This window comes from Chiloscyllium plagiosum, chromosome 37, assembly GCF_004010195.1.
Source record: "Chiloscyllium plagiosum isolate BGI_BamShark_2017 chromosome 37, ASM401019v2, whole genome shotgun sequence".
NCBI classification, from domain to species: domain Eukaryota; kingdom Metazoa; phylum Chordata; class Chondrichthyes; order Orectolobiformes; family Hemiscylliidae; genus Chiloscyllium; species Chiloscyllium plagiosum.
Window position 1 is genome coordinate 9,375,183 of NC_057746.1, and position 22,382 is coordinate 9,397,564.

The window sequence follows — 22,382 nt, forward strand, 5'->3', positions numbered from 1 at the left end:
GGGAGCAGGGTGTTGTCCCTGGGACAGTGTCGGAGCAGGGTGTTGTCCCTGGGACAGTGTGGGAGCAGGGTGTTGTCCCTGGGACAGTGTGGGAGCAGGGTGTTGTCCCTGGGACAGTGTGGGAGCAGGGTGTTGTCCCTGGGACAGTGTGGGAGCAGGGTGTTGTCCCTGGGACAGTGTGGGAGCAGGGTGTTGTCCCTGGGACAGTGTGGGAGCAGGGTGTTGTCCCTGGGACAGTGTGGGAGCAGGGTGTTGTCCCTGGGACAGTGTGGGAGCAGGGTGTTGTCCCTGGGACAGTGTGGGAGCAGGGTGTTGTCCCTGGGACAGTGTGGGAGCAGGGTGTTGTCCCTGGGACAGTGTGGGAGCAGGGTGTTGTCCCTGGGACAGTGTGGGAGCAGGGTGTTGTCCCTGGGACAGTGTGGGAGCAGGGTGTTGTCCCTGGGACAGTGTGGGAGCAGGGTGTTGTCCCTGGGACAGTGTGGGAGCAGGGTGTTGTCCCTGGGACAGTGTGGGAGCAGGGTGTTGTCCCTGGGACAGTGTGGGAGCAGGGTGTTGTCCCTGGGACAGTGTGGGAGCAGGGTGTTGTCCCTGGGACAGTGTGGGAGCAGGGTGTTGTCCCTGGGACAGTGTGGGAGCAGGGTGTTGTCCCTGGGACAGTGTGGGAGCAGGGTGTTGTGCCTGGGACAGTGAGGGTGCAGTGAGGGAGCTGGGTGCTGTCCCTGGGACAGTGTGTGAGCAGTGAGGGAGCAGGGTGCTGTCCCTGGGACAGTGAGAGAGCAGTGAGGGAGCTGGGTGCTGTCCCTGGGACAGTGTGTGAGCAGTGAGGGAGCAGGGTGCTGTACCTGGGACAGTGTGGGAGCAGTGTGCTGTCCCTGGGACAGTGTGTGAGCAGTGAGGGAGCAGGGTGCTGTCCCTGGGACAGTGTGGGAGCAGTGAAGGAGCAGGGTGCTGTCCCTGGGACAGTGAGGGTGCAGTGAGGGAGTAGGGTGCTGTGCCTGGGACAGTGAGGGAGTAGGGTGCTGTGCCTGGGACAGTGAAGGAGCAGGGTGCTGTGCCTGGGACAGTGAGGGAGCAGGGTGCTGTGCCTGGGAAAGTGAGGGAGCAGTGAGGGAGTAGGGTGCTGTCCCTGGGACAGTGAGGGAGCAGTGAGGGAGTAGGGTGCTGTGCCTGGGACAGTGAGGGTGCAGTGAGGGAGTAGGGTGCTGTGCCTGGGACAGTGAGGGAGCAGGGTGCTGTCCGTGGGACAGTATGGGAGCAGTGAGGGTGCAAGGGGCTGTCCCTGGGACACTGTGCGGTCCCTGGGTTGCGACAGTGTCGGATCAGTGATGGGGTGTGAGCAAAATGCACTTTGTCACCTACCCTTGACAGCTGCCAGTGGAGGCACCATCTTCTCCAGGTCTGTCCGGTTTGTCTTGCACGGGCTCCCCTTCTCTCTGCAGGTATCGTCCCGGGGAATTCCCTGCTGCGCTGCAACCCCCACGTTCTCCTTAATATCTGCCCTACTCCTCTGGACTGCACTGTCAAACCGTCTCTGTCGTGGGAAGCGTTCCCGCTCAGTCTAAAAGTCAGGGGGAGTTGACATTATGTTAATATTCCTAAAACAATGCCTGTATCTGTTGGATATAATAAGATGCCACAGGAATATTATGCAGCAGAAAACCACTGTGTGTGTGTGTCAGTAACAGCACGTCCGAAATCACCCGTGTGTGTGTGTGTGTGTGTCCATAACTGCAGGTCCGAGACCCCCCTGTGTGTGTATCAGTAACTGCATGTCCGATCCCCCCTGTGTGTGTCAGTCACTGCACGTCCGAGACCCCCTTGTGTGTGTGTGTGTGTGTCAGTAACTGCACGTCCGAGACCCCCCTGTGTGTGTGTGTGTCAGTAACTGCACGTCTGAGACTCCCCTGTGTGTGTGTCAGTAACGGCACATCCGAGATCCCCCTGTGTGTGTGTGTCAGTAACTGCACATCCGAGACCTCCTGTGTGTGTGTCAGTAACTGCACATCCGAGACCCCCATGTGTGTTAGTACACTGCACGTCTGAGACCCCCCTGTGTGTGTGTCACTGCACGTCCGAGACACCCGAGTGTGTCAGTAACTGCACGTCGGAGACCCCACTGTGTGTGTGAGTCAGTAATTACGTGTCTGAGATCCCCCCTGTGTGTGTCAGTTACTGCACATCCGAGATCCCCCGTGTGTGTGTGTCAGTAACTGCACGTCCGAGACCCCTCTGGGTGTGTGTGTCAGTAACTGCATGTCCGAGATCCCCCCTGTGTGTGTCAGTAACTGCATGTCCGAGACCACCCTGTGTGTGTGCTAGTACCTGCATGTCCGAGACCCCCCTGTGTGTGTGTGTCAGTAACTGCACATCCGAGACCCTCTGTCTGTGTGTCAGTAACTGCATGTCCGAGATCCCCCCTGTGTGTGTCAGTAACTGCACTTCCGAGACCCCCCTGTGTGTGTGTGTGTGTGTGTGTCAGTAACTGCACGTCCGAGACCCCCATGTGTGTGGGAGTAACTGCATGTCCGAGACCCCCCCTGTGTGACCGTGTCAGTAACTGTACGTCAGAGACCCCCGTGTGTGTGTGTGTCAGTAACTGCATGTCCGAGACCCCCCTGTGTGTGTCAGTAAGTGCACGTCCGAGACCCCTGCGTGTGTGTCAGTAACTGCACGTCCGAGACCCCCCTGTGTGTGTGTCACTGCACGTCCGAGACCCCCCTGTGTGTGTCACTGCACGTCCGAGACCCTCCTGTGTGTGTGTCACTGCACGTCCGAGACCCCCCTGTGTGTGTGTCACTGCACGTCCGAGACCCCCCTGTGTGCGTGTCACTGCTGGTGGAAGGATCAGGAATCAGAGGAAGCTGGTTTGAGGTGATTGGCAAAAGAAGCGATGGTGACATGAGGCAATACTTTGACATAGCGAGGGGTTAACATCTCGAATGCACTGCCCGAGAGTGTGACCCAGGCAGACTAAATTATGACTTCCACAAAGGGAATTGGTTCATCTTCTGAACGGGAAAGAAGTACAGGGAAAAGTTGGGGGAGTTGTGGGACTGAGTTGCTCTTGCAGAGAGCAAACACAGTCACGAAGGATTGAATGGCCTCCATCTGTGGTTCTTCCCTAACCTGTCTTCTTGACAAGTTAAGGCGGCACAGTGGCTCAGTGGTTAGCTCTGCTGCCTCACATCGCCAGGGACCTGGGCTCAATTCCAGCTTCGGGTGACTCTCTGTGAGGAGTTTATATGTTCTCCCCGTGTCTGCATGGGTTTGCTCCGGTTTCCTCCCACAGCCCAAAGATGTGCAGGTTAGGTGGATAAGCCTAATGTGGGTTACGGGGAGGTGGGTCCAGGTAGATTGCTCTTCAGAGGGTCAGTTTGGACTCAATGGACTGAATGGCCTGCTTCCACATGGTAGGGATTCTACAAAGTCCTTCATCTCTGGTGCCATTCCAATCAGCCTCTTCTGTGTCCACTATATGTTCATGGTATCTCTCTTGGTGCCCAGGATCGAACATAATATTCCAGTTCTGAGGAAGAGTCACTCAACCCAAAAGAGTGATTTCTCTCCACAGATGCTGATAGACGTGCCAAGCTTTCCCAGTAATTTCTGTTTTTGTTTCTGATTTACAGCAACAACAGTTTTTTCCGTTTTTACTTATAATATTCCAGCTAATGCCAGAATAGTTAACCATTTAATAGAACTCAATTGTTTGTCAACACCAGGTTATAGTCCAACAGGTTTATTTGGAAGCACTAGCCTTTGGAATGCTGCTCCTTTATCAGGTAGCTAATCGGGTAGGATCATAGGACACAGAATTTATAATAAAAGATCAAAGTGTCATACAACTGTTGTGATGTGTTGAACAAACCTAGATTTCTGTTAAGTCTTTAATCACTTAGAATGGGGATGTAGGTTTGAAATCATTAATATGTAAATGATGTAGATTTACATATTAATGAATCAAATCCTGCAGCCCATTCTAAGTGATTAAAGACCTAACAGCAATCTAGGTTTGTTCAATACATTGCATCAGTTGTATGACACTTTGATCTTTTACTCTAAATTCTGTGTCCTATGATCCTACCCGACTAGCTACCTGATAAAGGAGCAGCATTCCAAAGCTTCCAAATAAACCTGTTGGACTATAACCTGGGTATTGTGTGAGTTTTAACTATGTCCACCCCAATCCAACAGCGGCACCTACACATCCTAATTGTTTTTGTATGCTTTCTCAATTTATAAAGTCCCCAATCTTGTGTAACTTTTCGAAACGGCCCTAACTTGGGGAGAGACAGAGACACACAAACCAGACAGAGAATGAACAGAAGGGAGTGACTGAATGTGCATCAGTGTTGGTGTCAGGATTTCCACACCAGTGGGAAACCTGCCCGCTGGTTTTACTTACCTCTTGTACTGTGTGGTTATGTGATTCGATCATCTCTTTCACCACAAACTTGTCTCCATCTGGAGAGAGGCGAACTTTGATAACGCAGGGACACTTGGTCTTGTTGGTTCTGCAACAGACAAATGCAGCATTGTGTCAGGAGCTATAGGGAGACTGGCTTTCGATTCACTTTTCGCACGGTGCGGTAGAAAGACGATTAAATTCCTGTTTACAGCCTTCAAGAGACCCAAAAACTGAACAAAAACGTGGAATGCTCAGGAACTGCTGGTCTGAGTGTTTCTGATCCGAATTTGTAAGCTTTGTTTTGTTCAAATTTTGTCTTGAACGAACAGACTCTGGGTGGGCATGAGGTTCAGAAGTGCTGATGTGTGTGAACTCAGATAAGATTCCAGGTGAAGAAATAGACAATAGACAATAGGTGCAGGAGTAGGCCATTCTGCCCTTCGAGCCAGCACCACCATTCATTATGATCATGGCTGATCATTCTTCAATCAGTATACTGTTCCTGCCTTATCCCCATAACCCTTGATCCCACTATCTCTAAGAGCTCTATCCAACGCTTTCTTGAAAGTATCCAGAGACTTGGCCTCCACAGCCTTCTAGGGCAGAGCATGCCATACACCCACCACTCTCTGGGTGAAGAAGTTTCTCCTCAACTCTGTTCTAAGTGGCCTACCCCGTATTTTTAAACTGTGTCCTCTGGTTCGGGACTCACCCATCAGCGGAAACATGCTTCCTGCCTCCAGAGTGTCCAATCCTTTAATAATCTTATACGTCTCAATCAGATCCCCTCTCAGCCTTCTATACTCAAGGGTATACAAGCCCAGTCGCTCCAATCTTTCAGCGTAAGATAGTCCCACCATTCCGAGAATTGACTTCGTGAACCTACGCTGCACTCCCTCAATAGCCAGAATGTCTTTCCACAAATTTGGAGGCTAAAACTGCGCACAATATTCCAGGTGCGGTCTCACCAGGGCCCTGTACAGCTGCAGAAGGACCTCTTTGCTTCTATACTCAATTCCTCTTGTTATGAAGGTCAGCATTAAAGACTGGAAAGGGTTCAGACAGGATTCACCAGGACGTTGCCAGGAACAGACTGCATGAGTTATAAGGACCGGCTGGGACTCTTTTCACTGGAGGCTGAAGGGTGATATTATAGACGTTTATAAAGTCATGAGGGGTATAGATAAGTTAATTGACTGATTGATTTATTGTCACGTGCACCAAGGTACAGTGAAAAGTTTTGTTTACGAGCAGTATAAGCTTTCTCCCTCGGGTGGGGGATTTCAAGACCGGGGGCATGTTTCCAATGACAGAGGAGAAAGATTAAAGAAAATACATGAGGGACAATTTTTTTTTAAAAGAGTGTGGTTCATATGTGGAATGAACTTTCAGAGAAAGCAGTGGATGCAGGTACAGTTACAATATTTAAAATATGTTTGGATAAGTACATGAATGAAAAATATTTGGTTGAACATGGGCCAGGAGCAGGCAGGTTGAACTAGTTTACTTTGGGATTATGATCGGTATGGACTGGGAGGACCGAAGGGTCTGTATCTGTGCTGTATAACTCTCTGACTGTGAGTCTATGACTTCAGTGACATGGTTGAAACATGAGGCACTGGAAAAGCACAGCAGGTCAGACAGCATCCAAGGAGCAGGAGAATTGAAGTTTCGGGCATAAGCCCTGGAAGGGGAGATGAGGTAACTGAAGAAATCAACATTGATGCCATGCGATTGGAGGGCTCCAAGGCAGAAGATGAAGCGTTCTTCCTCCCGGCGTCGGGTGGCTAGGATTTGATGGTGGAGGAGGCCCAGGACATGCATGTCCTTGGCAGTGTGGGAGGGTGGGTTGAAGTGGTCAGCCACAGAGTGGTGGGGTTGTTCAGTGCATGTGTCCCAGAGATGTTCTCTGAAACATTCTGCAAGTTGGTGTCCTGTCTCCCCAATGTAGATGAGCCCACATCAACAGCAATGGACACAGTAAGTGAGATGTTTGGATGTGCAGGAAAATCTCTGATGGATATGGAAGGACCCTTTGGGGCCTTTGATGCAGGTGAGGGGGGAGATGTGGGCGCAGGTTTTACACCTCGTGCAGTGGCAAGGGAAGGTGCCGGGAGTGGAGGGTGGGTTGGTAGGGGGCATGGACCTAATGAGGGAGTCGCGGAGGGAATGGTCTCTGCGGAATGCAGATAGGAGTGTGCAGGGAAATACATCTTTCATGGTGAGGTCTGACTATAGGTGGTGGAAATGGCGGAGAATGATGCGCTGTATCTGGAGGTTATTCAGGTGGAAGGTGAGGACCAAGGGGGCTCTGCCCTCAGAGGGGTGGGGTTCAAGGGCGGAGTGTGCAAAGTGGAGGAGATGTGCTGGAGGGCATTTTTGACCACGTGGGAGGGGAAATTCCAGTCCTTGAAATCGGAGGCCACCTGGAATGTTTTGAAGTGGGACTGGTCCTCCTGGGAGCAGATGCTGCAGTGGCAGAGGAATTGGGAATAGGGGATAGCATTTTTGCAGGAGGCAGGGTAGGAGGAGGTGTAATCCGGGTAGCGGGGGAGGAGGAGGAGGAGCTGGAGTCCAGGTAGCTGTGGGAGTCGGTGGGTTTCAAGTAGATGCCAGTGTTGAGTCAGTCACCAGAAATGGAGATGGAGAGGTCCAGGAAGTGGAGCGAGGTGTCTGAGATGGTCCAGGTGACCTTGAGGTCAGGGTGGAAGGTGTTTGTGAAGTTGATGAACGGTTCAACCTCCTCGTGGGAGCACAAGGTGACACTGACACAGTCATCGATGTAGCGGAGGAAAAGGTGGGGAATGGTGCCGGTGTAACTGCGGAAGAGGGACTGTTCCACACATCTGCCCAAGTGGCAGGCACAGCTGGGGCCCATGCCTACGTTGCAAAAGCTCGGGTCATTCTTCGGAAAGAGAAGGAACAGAGGAGATTCAAAAGAGGAAGTTGAAATTCATCAGGCGGTCCGCACAAAGTGGAGAGGGCTGAGAATGAGACAGCACAGATTTACGACGACTGACAAAAGACTCAAAGGTGACATGGGGTTAATCCTTTGTTTTAAAAAACACAGTGAGTGTTTACGTTTCAGAATGCACTGCCTGAGAGTGAAGTTAAAGCTGACATCATTGTGGTCTTTAAACGAGGATTTGAGAATTGAAGAGAACTTTTCTTGCAGGAGTACAAAGGAAGGGAGTTGGACTAGGTGAGTTAATCTTGCAGACAGCCAGCGCAGGCTTGACAAGCCAAAGACTTTCCCTCTATGTGGTAACCATCATCCGGGTCTGTCAGTCAGGCCACAGCCAAATAAAGTGCAGTACCTGTGCAGACATGGACACGAATTTAGCCTGACAGCTAGAATCAGCTTTTCCAGCCCTATTCTGGATTTCTCAAACCACTGTGTGGTTATTTCTTATTTGAGGCGTGGTCGGTAGTTTAGTGTTGAAATTACCAACTTAAGCAGAGGAAGCTCCCACAAACAGGAGTGCAGGGAAAGGCCAGATCATCGAGGTGGGTTAGGGGATAACTTGGGTCCAGGAGGCCGAGGCTAATTCTCTCGCTTGCTGAAATGACACAGTATTTTCCATCCACCTGCAAAGGCAATGGGGCCTCTGTTTCTCATCTGATCCAAAAAGACAGCGCCTTCAACAGAGCAGCATTGATAACTGCATTGGAGTTGATTGCTCCCTGATAACTGCATTGGAGTTGAAGCTTCAGTCAGGATTTCAGTCCAAATCTCTGGAGTGGACGCTTAACCCCATCTGCCTCAGAGGCAAACATGCCACGTACTAGCTAGGGCCAGTCTGTAATGGCTCTTTGGGCCCTGCATGTTCTGCTTGGCTGAGAGTTGGCAGGCGGGTGGAAGTGGATGGGCACGTCGCTCTTAGAGGGAAGTCCGAGAACGGTGGCTCCCACTTCACTAACAGAACACGAGAGTGCAGAGCAGGCCATTCAGCCCATTGAACCTGCATCTCCGATAGTTCTAGCCAGTTAGTTCCAATGCACAACTCTTTCCTCGTGACCCCAAACATTTCCTTCACCTTTAAGTACCTTTGCCTTATCCACATTTCCTTAGAAAGCGATCAATTGCATCTGTTTTCATCAACGTTTCAGGAAACCACTCCAGAATAAGTTGCACAACTATTTTCCCCATGACCCGGAACTTTTCTCTTGACTTTCAAACTGCCATCCATGTTCCTTCAGAAAGAGACCGAATACATCTGCTTTCGCCACCCTTTCAGGACACCTAGCCCAAACTGGGATGAATCGCCGTGTTAAATACACTCCAAGCGGGCCTATGGTGTGGGTTGTGGGGTTACAGAGCGACAGCAGGAGAACCAACTCAGGTGGAGTCAGCCGAAGACTCCTCCCACCCTGTACCAAGGCAGAGACCACCCTCCTCACCTCTGGTTTGTCCGCTTTCCGGTGCCTTTCGCCCTGAAGAGTTTGCCCCCGTGGATGCAGGCATAGTCGATCTCGGCGAACCTCAGCGCGTCGTTCATGGGCCGTTTGGGCGCCCTCCGCCTCTGCGCCTCGATGGTGCGTGAGTGCCTGGTCCAGAGCTGCACGGCGCAGTCCCTCTGGTAGCGGCGGAACTCCCGGTGCAGCTCGCTGTACGACGAGAACTCCGCTCCCACTCGGAACCCCACCGTCTGGGACATGGCCATACGTCCCCCACCCACCCCTCTCTCCCCGGCAACCAGGGAGCGGGACCTGTGAAAAAAAAAACCACACAGGGCAACAGGTCAGGGGGCCGGAACCCTGGAGAATGTGGGTGTGGGAGGGATCTGTCATGGATTGCACGTCTTAACTGCTGCCGTCAGATCGCAGTGGGTTTTCAGAACAGCTGAGATACGGACCCCTGGCAACAGGCAAGGGGTGAGCAACCCTCCCAGCTTGTTCTGAAGCCTCAGCGAAGATTCACCTCCACAAACCAGCAGCAGTGAGCTACCCAAAGACGCAAGCGCCTCGATGGTGCGTGAGTGCCTGGTCCAGAGCTGCACGGCGCAGTCCCTCTGGTAGCGGCGGAACTCCCGGTGCAGCTCGCTGTACGACGAGAACTCCGCTCCCACTCGGAACCCCACCGTCTGGGACATGGCCATACGTCCCCCACCCCCCCCTCTCTCCCCGGCAACCAGGGAGCGGGACCTGTGAAAAAAAAACACACAGGGCAACAGGTCAGGGGGCTGGAACCCTGGAGAATGTGGGTGTGGGAGGGATCTGTCATGGATTGCACGTCTTAACTGCTGCCGTCAGATCGCAGTGGGTTTTCAGAACAGCTGAGATACGGACCCCTGGCAACAGGCAAGGGGTGAGCAACCCTCCCAGCTTGTTCTGAAGCCTCAGCGAAGATTCACCTCCACAAACCAGCAGCAGTGAGCTACCCAAAGACGCAAGCAGAGGGGTGTAGAGCAAAACGATCGGGTTTTCAAAACAACTTGCCCTTTTGCTCATGGTAGTGTGTGAAACGTTAGTTGGGGGTAGCCAGCATTGTGGAGTCACCGTGATCTAACTGAATAGCCCCAGTGGCCCATTCCTGATTTTGAAGCATGACCCAGGAGCCTGGGGTGATGAGGGACAGGAGAAACTTCCAGGGTGTTTCCGCATGGATCAGGAACACAGACACTCTCAGGGGCTGCTAATGTTGAAGCGGGAGTGCAGAATCACTTGGGACCATCTACAAAGTGTCCACCTACAGTTTCAGAGTTTAGAACGCCCACAGTGTGGAAGCAGGCCAGTCAGCCCCTCTGAAGACCATCCTGCCCAGACCCACCACCCCCTGTAACCCTGCAATTCTCACGGTTAGTCCATCTCGCCTGCATATCCCTGGACACCATGGCCAATCCACCCTTGCCTGCATATCTTTGGACTGTGGGAAGAAACCACAGCACCCGGAGGAAACCCACGCAGATCACAGGGAGAATGTGAGAACTCCACATGGACAGTTGCCTGAGGCTGGAAGTGAACGCGGGTCCCTGGTGCTGTGAGATGGCAGTGCTAACCACTGAGCCACCCCCAGATCTAGGATCCAGATGCCGGCCGATTGTTCCAAACAGTGAATGTAAAGTTACACCGAGCAGAGAGTGAGACAAACCTTATTAATGCAGCAGCTACTACTCGGTTCGGCTGGCCTTGTCAGGCAGTCAGTGACCTTTGTCATGTAGCTCAAAAGCCATCAGCATTGAGGACGCAGGAAGTGAGATTTCTGTTGGAAAACAATGAAAAGTATCAAAGCTCTATCTGTACAACAGAGTAAAGTTCACACTGGGCCTACAGCTCAGGAACAAGCCATTAAATCATGCCACACTGATCGTCCACACAAACCATCTCCCATTCCTCTTCATCACATGCAAACAACATAATCTTTTATTCCTTTCTCCCTCTTGTGCTCTTTCAGCTTCTCCTTAAATGTCTACAAACTGTGCTCTTGTGTTAAATCACAAACGGATCAACCCCACTCTCCCTCGTTGTATGTCTGGCAGGATTTGAACCAGAGTCACTGGGATTCCAGACTGAGTCGAGCAAAAGTACCACTCAGCCACCTCCTCCTGTTTTTCCTGCATGTCCACTCACCTCATCTACCGTGCCCGTTGCTCTAGATATGGGCTCCTCTACATCGGGCCAACTCAGGGAGCATTTCAGGGAACATCTCTGGGACACACGCACCCAACAACCCCACCGCCCCGTGGCCGACTACTTCAACTCTCCCTCCCACTCCGGTAAGGACATGCAAGTCCTGGGCCTCCTCCACCGCCAACTCAAAGCCACCCAACAACTGGAGAAAGAACGCTTGATCTTCCGCCTTGGCACCCTTCAACCACATGATATCAACACTGACCTCACTGATTTCCAAATTTCCCCTCCACCCCCCCCCAGATCCAACCCTCCAGCCTAGCACCACCTGTCCTACCTGTCCATCGTCCTTCCCACCTATCCACTCCACCCTCCCCACTGACCTATCACAATCACCCCTCCACCTGAGTTCACTTATCGCCTTCTCAGCTACCCTCCTCCCAACCCCACCCCAAACCCTGAATAATCTCTCAGCCCCGTTCCCTCCCTCCACATTCCTGGTCCTCGGATCCTGCTGGACCGGCTGTGCTTTTCCAGCGCCACACTTTCCAACTCATCGCCTTCTGATGCCACATTGTAACGTCTCCCTGGGTGAACAGGTTCTCCTGAACACCCTCATGATTATATTGTTGGCTCCTAGTTTAAGACTCTACCCCACCCCATCTGCCAACACACCCCATTCCAGCAGACATGTTTGTTGACTGAAGAGGCAGGTATATCCGATATTACATGATTAGAGTTACCGGATCTTACCCCAATAGGAGGCCAGAAAAGTCTCAGTGTAGGCTGTGAAGCCTGGCAAAAGTTCCAATCACAGCCCACGTGTCTCGTCTATGTATAGACTGTGCCTTTTGGGAGACCAGAGGACATTCTAAGTTAAACAACAGTGGAATGCAACACTGGTAAAATGGCCGAATTCAAAGCATGGAAACAGGCCATTCCCAATCGGTCCATGCCAATGCTCACAGGATTTACCAGCCAGCTGATTCCTTTCCCACTCGCATCCCATGCCCTGCATGGTACAGCACTGTTAATTGGCAACGTTAATACATGATAAAATTAATTTATCACAAAGAAAACACAAAGCCATACAGCATAGAAACAGGCCCTTTGGCCCACCTCATCTATGCCAGCCAACCAACAAATGCCAAACTGTATTAATCCCATTTACCTGCAGTTGGTCCACCGAACTGAACCAACATGTCGGCTAAGATGCCCTCTAGTATAAAATCCAGTACCGCAGAAACAGACTACTTGGTCCTTCAGGCCTGTAGCAGCCCTTCAAAAGGGTCATCCCATTCCCGCCTCCTCCTTCTTGAGTTCTCTTCCTTAACATTGGTCTGACCCACTGGTCAACCCCAAGAAGTCTGAGTTGCTGTGGCAACGCGGATCTTTTACAGGCATGTTTTAACCTGCCGCTCTGAACTGTGATGATAGAGGCTTCAATTTTCTTCCTGTCATACAGCTGACCAGGAATCTCTCCAACTCTTAAATCCCTACCATCGGCCTATGTAGTAAGGATTTGCCGGCTCATATCCAACCTGTTTGGTCACATTATGAATTGTTCTTGGCCATCAGGTCCTGGCCTGGGACTTGAAACTCGGGTTTCTAGCTCCAAGGAAAGGATGCTACCCACTGCCCCACGAGACCTTCTCCCTGCGGTTCAGCTAAATATTTCTCTTTAAATACATGCCCAACTGCCTTTAAAAATCCCTCCAGAATCTGCTCCCAATCACATGCAGTTAGGACATGTCAGAGCTCAGCAAACCTCTATGGGAATACATTTCCCATTTTCTGTCTGGTTCATTTACGAACTACTTTCAAACTAAGGTCTCTGGCTACTGCTCCACTTGACAGAAGAAATCGCTTCTCCGGATTTGCTCTGTGCAAACACCTCAGAATTCTGACGGCCACTATCAATCCTCTGCTTAAATCCGTCTCTTGAAGGAGAGCGTACAAATCAGGAACAAGCCGTTCAGCTGCAATAATAAATTTGTGGTTGATGGGTCTACCCCATTCTCTTTGCTTTCATTGTTAACCAAAACTCTGTCTAACTTGGCCTCACAAATATTCAGTGACTCAGTCCCCACTGGTCTCTGGGGAAGAGAATTACACAGAATAATTACCCACTGAGACAAATCGTTAAACAAGTATATAAATACTTCACCTCATCATTGTCTTAAATAAAATTTGTAAAATCATGAGGGGTATAGATAAGGTTAATAGCAGGTGTCTTTTCCCTTGGATGGGGGATTTCAAGACTAGGGGTGTATTTATAAGGTGAGAAGAGAAGGATTTCAAAAAGACATGAGGGGCAATTTCTATTTTACACACAGAGTGCTTCACGTGTGGCATGAACTTCCAGTGGTGGATGCGGGTACAGTGACAACGCTTTAAAGATAAACTACATAAATAAGACATGTTCGGAGGGACACAGGCCAAGTGCAGGCAGGTGGTACGAATTTGGGATTATAGTCAGCAAGGACTGGTTTGTCCCACGGTTCTGTTTCCGTCTCTATGCCTCTATCCCTAATTTTTAAAATGTTTCCCATACTTCTCATAAGGATGATGTGCAGGTTAGGTGAATTGGCCATGCTAAATTGCCCACAGTGTTCAGGGATGTGTAAGTTAGGTACATTAGTCAGGGGTAAATGTAGAGGAACAGGGTAGGGGAATGGGTTTGGGTGGGATACTCTTCGGGACGGTGTGGACTTGTTGGGCTGAAGGGCCTGTTTCCACACTGTAGGAATTCTATGAACATCCTCTGAGCAAATCCATTGCCAATTCCCCTCAGGTTGTTACATGTTTCAAAAAAATCACTTCTCATACTGCGGAACTCTAAGAGACCAGAAGAGACCTAGCTTCTCCATTCTCTCCATATAACTCAAGCTCCACATACCTCACACCATCCTTGGAAATCTCCTCGGCACCTGTCTGATCATATTGATATCCCTCCTAAAGTACGGTGTCCAGAACTGCACATAATGCTCCAGTCGAGACAATATACACTGACATGAATTTGCAAAATAAAAAAAAAATATGTCAAAGATTGGGGCCCCAGGAGCTGTCACTTGGAAGGAAAAGGATACCTGACCTGGTAAAACTAGACAGAGTTGACTTGAAAATTCATTCACGGTGGCTCAGTGGTTAGCACTGCTGCCTCTCAGCGCCAGGGACCCAGGTTCAATTCCAGCCTCAGGCGACTGTCTGAGTGGAGTTTGCACGTTCTCCCCATGTCTGCGTGGGTTTCCTCCCACAATCCAAAGGCATGCAGGTTAGGTGAATTGGCCATGCTAAATTGCCCACAGTGTTCAGGGATGTGTAAGTTAGGTACATTAGTCAGGGGTAAATGTAGAGGAACAGGGTAGGGGAATGGGTTTGGGTGGGATACTCTTCGGGACGGTGTGGACTTGTTGGGCTGAAGGGCCTGTTTCCACACTGTAGGAATTCTATGAACATCCTCTGAGCAAATCCATTGCCAATTCCCCTCAGGTTGTTACATGTTTCAAAAAAATCACTTCTCATACTGCGGAACTCTAAGAGACCAGAAGAGACCTAGCTTCTCCATTCTCTCCATATAACTCAAGCTCCACATACCTCACACCATCCTTGGAAATCTCCTCGGCACCTGTCTGATCATATTGATATCCCTCCTAAAGTACGGTGTCCAGAACTGCACATAATGCTCCAGTCGAGACAATATACACTGACATGAATTTGCAAAATAAAAAAAAAATATGTCAAAGATTGGGGCCCCAGGAGCTGTCACTTGGAAGGAAAAGGATACCTGACCTGGTAAAACTAGACAGAGTTTACTTGAAAATTCATTCACGGTGGCTCAGTGGTTAGCACTGTTGCCTCCCAGCGCCAGGGACCCAGGTTCAATTCCAGCCTCAGGCGACTGTCTGTGTGGAGTTTGCACGTTCTCCCCGTGTCTGCGTGTGTTTCCTCCCACAATCCAAAGGCATGCAGGTTAGGTGAATTGGCCATGCTAAATTGCCCACAGTGTTCAGGGATGTGCAAGTTGGGTGCATTAGTCAGCGGTAAATGGGAAATGGGTCCGTCTGGGATATTCTTCGGAAGGTCAGTGTGGGCTTGCTGGGTCGAAGTGCCTGTTTCCACGCTGAAGGGATTCTGAGATTCCCGCGCTTTTAATGCAGTTAGTTATCCTCAAGACTTTTTCTCATTGGAGCATAGGAGGTTGAGGAGTGATCTTCTCGAAGTTTATAAAATCATGAGGGAGATCAATAGATAAGGTGAATGGCAGGTGTCTTTTCCCCAGGTTTGGGGGATGTCAAGACTGGGGGAATAGTTTTAAGGTGAGAGGAGAAAGATAAAAAAAAAAATTGGCAGCAATTTGGTTTTTCATGTGTTCACATGTGGAATGAACTTCCAGAGGAAGCGGTGAATGTGGGTACAGTTAGAACGTTTAAAAGACATTTGGATAAGTACATGAATAGAAAAGATTTGGAGGGAGATGGGCCAAGCCCAGGCCAGGTGGGACTAGTTTAGTTTGGCATTACAATTGACATGGACTTGTTGAACTGAAGGGCCTGTTTCCGTGCTATATGGCTCTATAAGTAGAAGTACTTCACTGGAAGGGCATACAGAATCTGAACCAAGCCAAATGAGGAGATGTTAGGCTAGGTGACCAAAAGCTTAAACAAAAGGGAAGACTTTAAGTAGAATTTTAAAGGAAGAGCAAAGCAAAAAGATTCTGGAGGGAATTCAAGGTAATTAGAGGCTCGGCAGCCAAAGCATGTCCGGCAATGGGCAAAAGAATTAAAAGTAAGGGATGTGGGGAATGGGTTTGGGTGAGATACTCTTCGGAGGGTCAGTGTGGACTTGTTGGGCTGAAGGGCCTATTTCCACATTGTAGGGATTCTAAGATTACCACAACTACCTTCTAAGTAGTCCACAATAACAGGTCAGATATTGCTGGGACGGAAGCATTAAAAGGGCGAAGACAGGTAAGGCCGTGGGTGGATTTTAAAACAAAGATGAGATTAACCAAGAATAAAGAACCCCAATCACAGGGATGATTGGGGAATGGAACATGGTGCAAGTTAAGGTGCATGAAGCTGAGTTACAGAGATATACAGATGTACAGCACAGAAACAGCCCCTTCAGATCCTACATGTCCATGACGACCAGATATCCTAAATTAATCAGGTCCATTTGCCAGCATTTGGCCCACATCCCTCTCAATCCTTCCTATTCATGTGCCACTGCCCCACGAGACCTTCTGTCTGTGGTTCAGCTAAATATTTTTCTTTAAGTACATGTCCAACTGCCTTTAAATCTCCCTCCAGAATCTACTTCCAATCACACGCAGTTAGGATATGTCGGATCACAGCAAACCTCTTTGGGAATACATTTCCCATTATCTGTCTGGTTCATCTACTAACTACTTTCAAACTAAGGCCTCTGGCTACTGCTCCACTTGACAGAAAAAATAGTTTCTCCAGATTTGTTCTGTGCAAACACCTCAGAATTCTGACGGCCACTATCAATCCTCTGCTTAAATCCATCTCTTTAAGGAGAGCGTACAAATCAGGAATGAGCCATTCAGCTTCACTGTCAAATTTGATGCCTTTGAGATGTTGTATTTGTACCAGCCTCCACCACTTCCTCTGGTGGCTTGTTCCATACACACACCACCCTCTGTGTGAAAGAATTGCTGCTGAGGTCCCTTTTAAACCTTTCCCCTCTCACCTTAAATTTATGCCCTATAGTTTTGGACTCCCCTTCTCTGAGATGATCTGAAGTTTACAAAAGGTGGAATGAGGGAAGCAGAGAAAGAGAGCACAGAAGTGTACAGTACCTTCGCACTTGAGACAGTTGACTCTTAACTGTCTTCCAAAGTGACCTGGCAGGTTAGCCAGTTCAAGGGGGCTGGTTAAGTGTGGGGCTTGCCAGAATGCTCACATCCTATGAAAGATCAAAGAACAGAAAAGAAACGTGGTTATATTACTGGGTTAGTAATATATCCTGCTTTCACACTAAGCATACCTTTTCATCATGTTGTCTGGCACTAACACACTGCCAAATGATCCACAGCACTAATGATACTCCAAACAGGGAATCTACGAGGTGCAGTGGACCGTCAGCAGCAATACAATTTAGATTACTTACAGTGTGGAAACAGGCCCTTCGGCCCAACAAGTCCACACCGACCCACCGAAGAGCAACCCACCCAGACCCATTCCCCTACATTTACCCCTTCACCTAACACTACAGGCAATTTAGCGTGGCCAATTCACCTCACCTGCACATCTTTGGACTGCGGAAGGAAACCGGTGCACCCGGAGGAGACACGGGGAGAATGTGTAAACTCCACACAGTCAGTTGCCTGAGGCGGGAATTGAACTCAGGTCTCTGGCGCTGTGAGGCAGCAGTGCTAACCACTGTGCCACCGTGCTGCCCACATTTCTGTTCAACATTATTATGAGGAACTCCAGCAGTGATATCCTACAGCTGAAATGAATAGGACTTCAACATCTATCTACATCTTACTCTGTGTTTGGTATGACTCTCCTGAATTCAGCCGAGGTATTCTTAACTAAGCTGTTCAGAAATGTCATGGTATAACACATCTTTGGAGCAGGTGGGATTGAACCTAGTTCAGAGGCAGGGTCAGTACCAGTGTGCTACAACAGCCCCAAACACTGATATCAGGTTAAGTCTTGCTACAGGGCAGAAGTCAACCTACACTTGGAGAACTGTGTGCAATTCTGATCTCCTTACCTAAAGAGTGATATTAATTTTCTAATCAACCATTTCAGAGACATGTTATTCCAAACTTCTGGAGCAGGTGGAAGTTGGATCGAGCCTCCTGACTCAAAGGTAGAAACACTACCACTGTGCTATAAGTGCCAACAGGACTGATATCAGGGTGCTGTATGAGGTCAAACCATTTTCAGCTGCTTCATTAATGGTTCCCCAAAGCTTCTGGATGTAGGTTTGCTAGCTGAGCTGGAAGGTTCAGTTTCAGATTTTTCGTCACCATACTCAGTGAGCCTCCGGATGAAGCATTGGTGCTATGGTCCAGTTTTCATTTATGTGATTAGGTTTCCTTAGGTTGGTGATGACATTTCCTGTGGTGATGTAATTTCCTATGATGATGTCCACAAAGCTTGCTCATCATCTGGAGGAACAAGTCAGGAGTGTGATGGAATGCTCACCACTTGTCTGAATGAGTGCAGCTCCAATAACACTCATCAAGCTCAACAACACCCAGCACAAAGCTGCCTGCTTGATTGGCACCCAACCCATTTCTTTCAACATTCAGTCCCTTCAAAACTAATGCACAATGACAGCAAAGCATACCACCTCCAGAGTACACTGCAGCAAGACTTGTCCAACAGTAAACTATAGCATCACCTCCCTGAAAGGACAAGGGCAATAGATGCTCCAAACAATACCACTTGCAAGTTCCCCTCCAATCTACACACCATCCTAATTTGAACAATGTTATTGTTCCTTTAAGTCCTAGAATTCCCTTATACATTCCTCACATTTCTCCAGCAGCTGAGTTGAACTTCAAGATCTGTGCTAGCTGCTGTTGGAGAAACTGGAAGTAAAAGAGTGGGGATCAGCAAATGCGGACCCTCAGAGCATTTCTGAGGCTGCAGCCGTTGACTCCTTCCCTTCAGCACTGTAGGTATATCTGTAATGCAAGGATCAAGATGGGGGTTCACCATCATCTTCACACGGGCAATCAGAGAGAGATAATAAGTGTTGGTATTGCTGTCAGTATTCACTCCCAAGGATAAATCAGAAAACAGCCTCATGCCTAAGTCAGCTTTTTGCTCAAGATATTCAGAAACTTCACTCCCCTTCTCATTACCTGTAACCTTCCATTTCTTTCCCTCCAAATTTTTATCTGATTCTCTTTTGAAAGTTATTATTGAATCTGGGTGGCATGGTGCCTCAGTGGTTAGCACTGCTGCCTCACAGCATGAGGGTCCCAGGTTCAATTCCTGCCTCAGGCAACTGTCTTTTTGGAGTTTGCAGATTCTCCCCGTGTCTGCTTTGGTTTCCTCTGGGTGCTCCGGTTTCCTCCCACATGTGCAGGTTAGGTGAATTGGTCATATTAATTTGCCCATATTGTTAGGCGCATTAGTCAGGGGTAAATATAGGGAAATGGGTCTGTGAGGATTACTCTCTGGAGGGTCGGTGTAGACTTGCTGGGCCGAAGGGCCTGTATCCACATGTAGGGAACCTAATCTATTTTCAAATCCCCCTGGTATTGTGATTGAGTGAGCAGCAAACATCTGGGACTTATTGGAAATATTTGGGATGGAGAGGGGGAACGGACAATATCAGGAAATGGGGGAGGGAGAATGGAGCAATTCAGTTCTTGGAGCAAGGGTATAATCTCTGGGTTTGGATTAGAGGAATCCTTAGAGTTTGAATCAGGATGAATCCATGCAATTAGAACCAGGAGGAATTGCTGTGATTCTGATCAGGAATAATCACTGGAATTGTGATCAGAAAGATTCTTTGAGTTCAGGATGGGATTTGGATCAGGAGGCATCTCTGGGTTGGAGGTAAAAAAAATGACTGCAGATGCTGGAAACCAGATTCTGGATTAGTGGTGCTGGAAGAGCACAGCAGTTCAGGCAGCATCGAAATCGACGTTTTGGGTAAAAGCCCTTCATCAGGTTTTATTCCTGATGAAGGACTTTTGCCCGAAACGTCGATTTCGCTGCTCCTTGGATGCTGCCTGAACTGCTGTGCTCTTCCAGCACCACTAATCCAGAATCCCTGGGTTGGAATCAATATGGAATTGGAATCCGGATGGTGCTGAGATCAGGAGGGACCTCTGGAATTGGAATCAGGAATGAATTGGGGATCAGGAGGGATATATGAAGTTGGCACAGGAGGATTGGGACCGGGATCAGGAATGTTGACAGGGTTGGGGAGTGATCTCTCGCTTTAAGACTAGGAGGGATCTAGGATCAGGAGGAATCCAGCGGATTGGAATCAGGAAAAAATCTTCGGGATTGTGATCAAAAGGGATCTGGGATTGGGACCAGGAGGAATCTAAGGGATTGTGATCAGGAGGGATCCAGGGTTGGGATATGAATGGATCCCTGGGTTTGGGACTGTCTGTTTTCCGGGTGTGTGCAGCTCTGTGCTGGGAGGCGGGAGATGAGCCACCGTCTCTTTACCCGGGCCCAGTTAGCGGATCGGCCTCCCACCGGGCCGACCAGCCCGCCAATCCAGTTACCTACCGCCCTTCGGCTCTCTTTCTTCCATCTGGGGTCCGGGTGGCGGGGGGAGGCCTCCCGCTCTCCAGTAACAATTCAAGCGCCCTCCTCAACGGCCGGCCGCCGGCACATCCCACGCATGCGCTTGTTGTCACCGCCAGGCGCCGGCACGTCTCGCACATGCGTACTTCCCCAAGGTTGGTCGCCGGCACGTCTCGCACATGCGCCCTCGTCCACTGCCGGCCGACTGCCGCTCCCGCACAGGCGCTCTCCTTCAATGCCGGCCGCTGACAGCTTGTGCACACGCGCTCTCGTGTACTACCGGCCCCCGGTCACCTTCTGCTCATGCGTCCTTGTCTACTGCCGGCAGCCGGCACCTGCCGCATTTGCGCGCTGTGCCGCACCTCCTGCGGAGGAAGGGGTGGGGGGGTGGAGCAGTTTCAAAGGCGCAGAGATCTCTGGGATATCGAGTGGCCATGACTGGTGCCTGGACACCGACTTTCGCGCCACAGAATTAGCAGAAACTGCGGCGTTGGAAGTGAACAGAAATGGCTAGAGATAACTGTCTGAGGTTCATTTCCAAGATTTCAAGCAACAAAGGAAAGCGAGTGAACTCTTGCAGGGTTTCAGGTACGAAAACGTGGAAATTGAAGAGTCAGTATTGACCGAATGGCGCGTCCTGTGCTCCGGGGACTATGTGAGATCGAATATTCGAAGCAGAATCAGAAATCCGGCACTTTGATGAATTCCAGGCGCGGACCCAGCATATCCACCGCCTCTGACTCCTAACACTATCTTTAAATTCATCTGAACTAATTGGCCATAAGGCAAGTTGTGTGCTGCATCGGAGAGACAGTGATAATGAGTCGTCCGTTCCTCAGGAGAATGCTGGAAGGTGCATGAAGGGAAGGTGAATGCACAACGTTCAAAATGTCGCAAGTAAGTTGCGGAGCATTGAAATACATAATGACAACGATTTAAATTCAATATTTCTGCACAAAGAGTTCATTTTTTTGTTTATTCTTTAATGGGATGTGGGCATTCTGACTAAACCAGCAGTTATTGCTCATCCATAATTGTCACCGAGGAGATCGTGATGAGTCGCCTTTTTAAACCATTGTAGTGCATGTGGTGTCGGTGCACCCACGCTGTTATAAAGATCATAGTACCACGATATCGGTCTAGTGACCATGAAATTACAGCGGTACAGTTCGAGGTCAGATGGCGTGTGACTCGGAATTTGAAGACATTGTTTTCGCTATGCATTTGCTGGTCCGAACCTTCTATGGATGCCTGTATCCTTATCGGTCTCTCTCTGTTTATTTCAGTTATCTCTGTTTGAGTTTCTATTTATATGTCTCAAAATGACGTTCTCTGACTGTCAAGCTTTCTTACAGCGTTCTATTTTCAAAATGCTTATTTTCAGGTTGTGAGCATTACTGCCTGAACCAGCATTTGTTGCTTATTGCCTATTCCCCTTGAGATGAAGATGGTGAGTCATCTTTTTGAACTGATACAGTCCATATCTTGCAGACATATAGATACTACAATTGAGAAGGGAGTTCCAGCATTTTGCTTGTACATAGTGAAGGAATAATAATATACTTCCATGTCATAATAAAGGGAATGTATCTCTTGCCTTAGCTTTCAGGTAAGTGAAGAAACAGCCTATGGTTTCATGAGATACCAAACTGGCCCACCTCCTATTTGATTGTATGACTCCCTCTCGTGCAACTACAGGGATAGCATCAGCAAAGTTGTTAAATGGGGAGAAGACTCTGCCCTAGGTTATATCTGAACATCGCAATTCAGGCAGCATCCGAGGACAGGCAAAATCGACGTTTCGGGCAAAAGCCCTTCATCAGGAATAAAGGCAGAGAGCCTGAAGCGTGGAGAGATAAGCTAGAGGAGGGTGGGGGTAGGGAGAGAGTGGCATAGAGTACAATAGGTCAGTGGGGAAGGAGATGAAGGTGATAGGTCAGGGAGGAGAGGGTGGAGTGGATAGGTGGAAAAGGAGCTGGGCAGGTCCGACAAGCCCGGACAAGTCAGGGGATCGTGTTGCTGGAGGTTAGAAACTAGGATGAGGCCAACTCGAGGACACCTCTTCCTACCGCCCCCTTGACTACATCGCTGAAGCCAAACGCCAACTCCAGGACACCTCTTCCTACCGCCCCCTTGACCATGACCCC

At 49.4% G+C, this 22,382-nt stretch overlaps 2 protein-coding genes across 5 annotated transcripts in view; one reads left to right on the forward strand and one right to left on the reverse strand.

Moving 5' to 3' along the window:
* LOC122541291 (zinc finger SWIM domain-containing protein 1-like) overlaps positions 1-20,375 on the reverse strand; it is a 40,652-nt gene extending 20,277 nt beyond the window's left edge. The window contains exons 1-7 of one of the 3 annotated variants that reach the window (XM_043677910.1): positions 20,218-20,375; positions 16,803-16,909; positions 10,500-10,610; positions 9,392-9,553; positions 8,810-8,956; positions 4,406-4,514; positions 1,360-1,558 (exon numbers count right to left, since the gene is read on the reverse strand). In XM_043677910.1, the coding sequence (XP_043533845.1) occupies positions 1,360-1,558; positions 4,406-4,514; positions 8,810-8,956; positions 9,392-9,507 (571 nt within the window). In that variant the 5' untranslated portion in view covers positions 9,508-9,553; positions 10,500-10,610; positions 16,803-16,909; positions 20,218-20,375. Of the gene's footprint in view, positions 1-1,359; positions 1,559-4,405; positions 4,515-8,809; positions 9,119-9,391; positions 9,554-10,499; positions 10,611-16,802; positions 16,910-20,217 lie in introns of those variants that run through there. The other 2 variants (XM_043677911.1, XM_043677909.1) reach the window with 2 other exon arrangements.
* Positions 20,376-20,656: 281 nt separating this feature from the next.
* The window catches only part of LOC122541306 (major histocompatibility complex class I-related gene protein-like), a 42,018-nt gene continuing 40,292 nt past the window's right edge, over positions 20,657-22,382 (forward strand). For both annotated transcript variants that reach the window (XM_043677936.1, XM_043677937.1), the window contains exon 1: positions 20,657-21,132. In XM_043677936.1, coding sequence (XP_043533871.1) covers positions 21,108-21,132 — 25 coding nt within the window. In that variant the 5' untranslated portion in view covers positions 20,657-21,107. The remainder of the gene's footprint in view (positions 21,133-22,382) is intronic.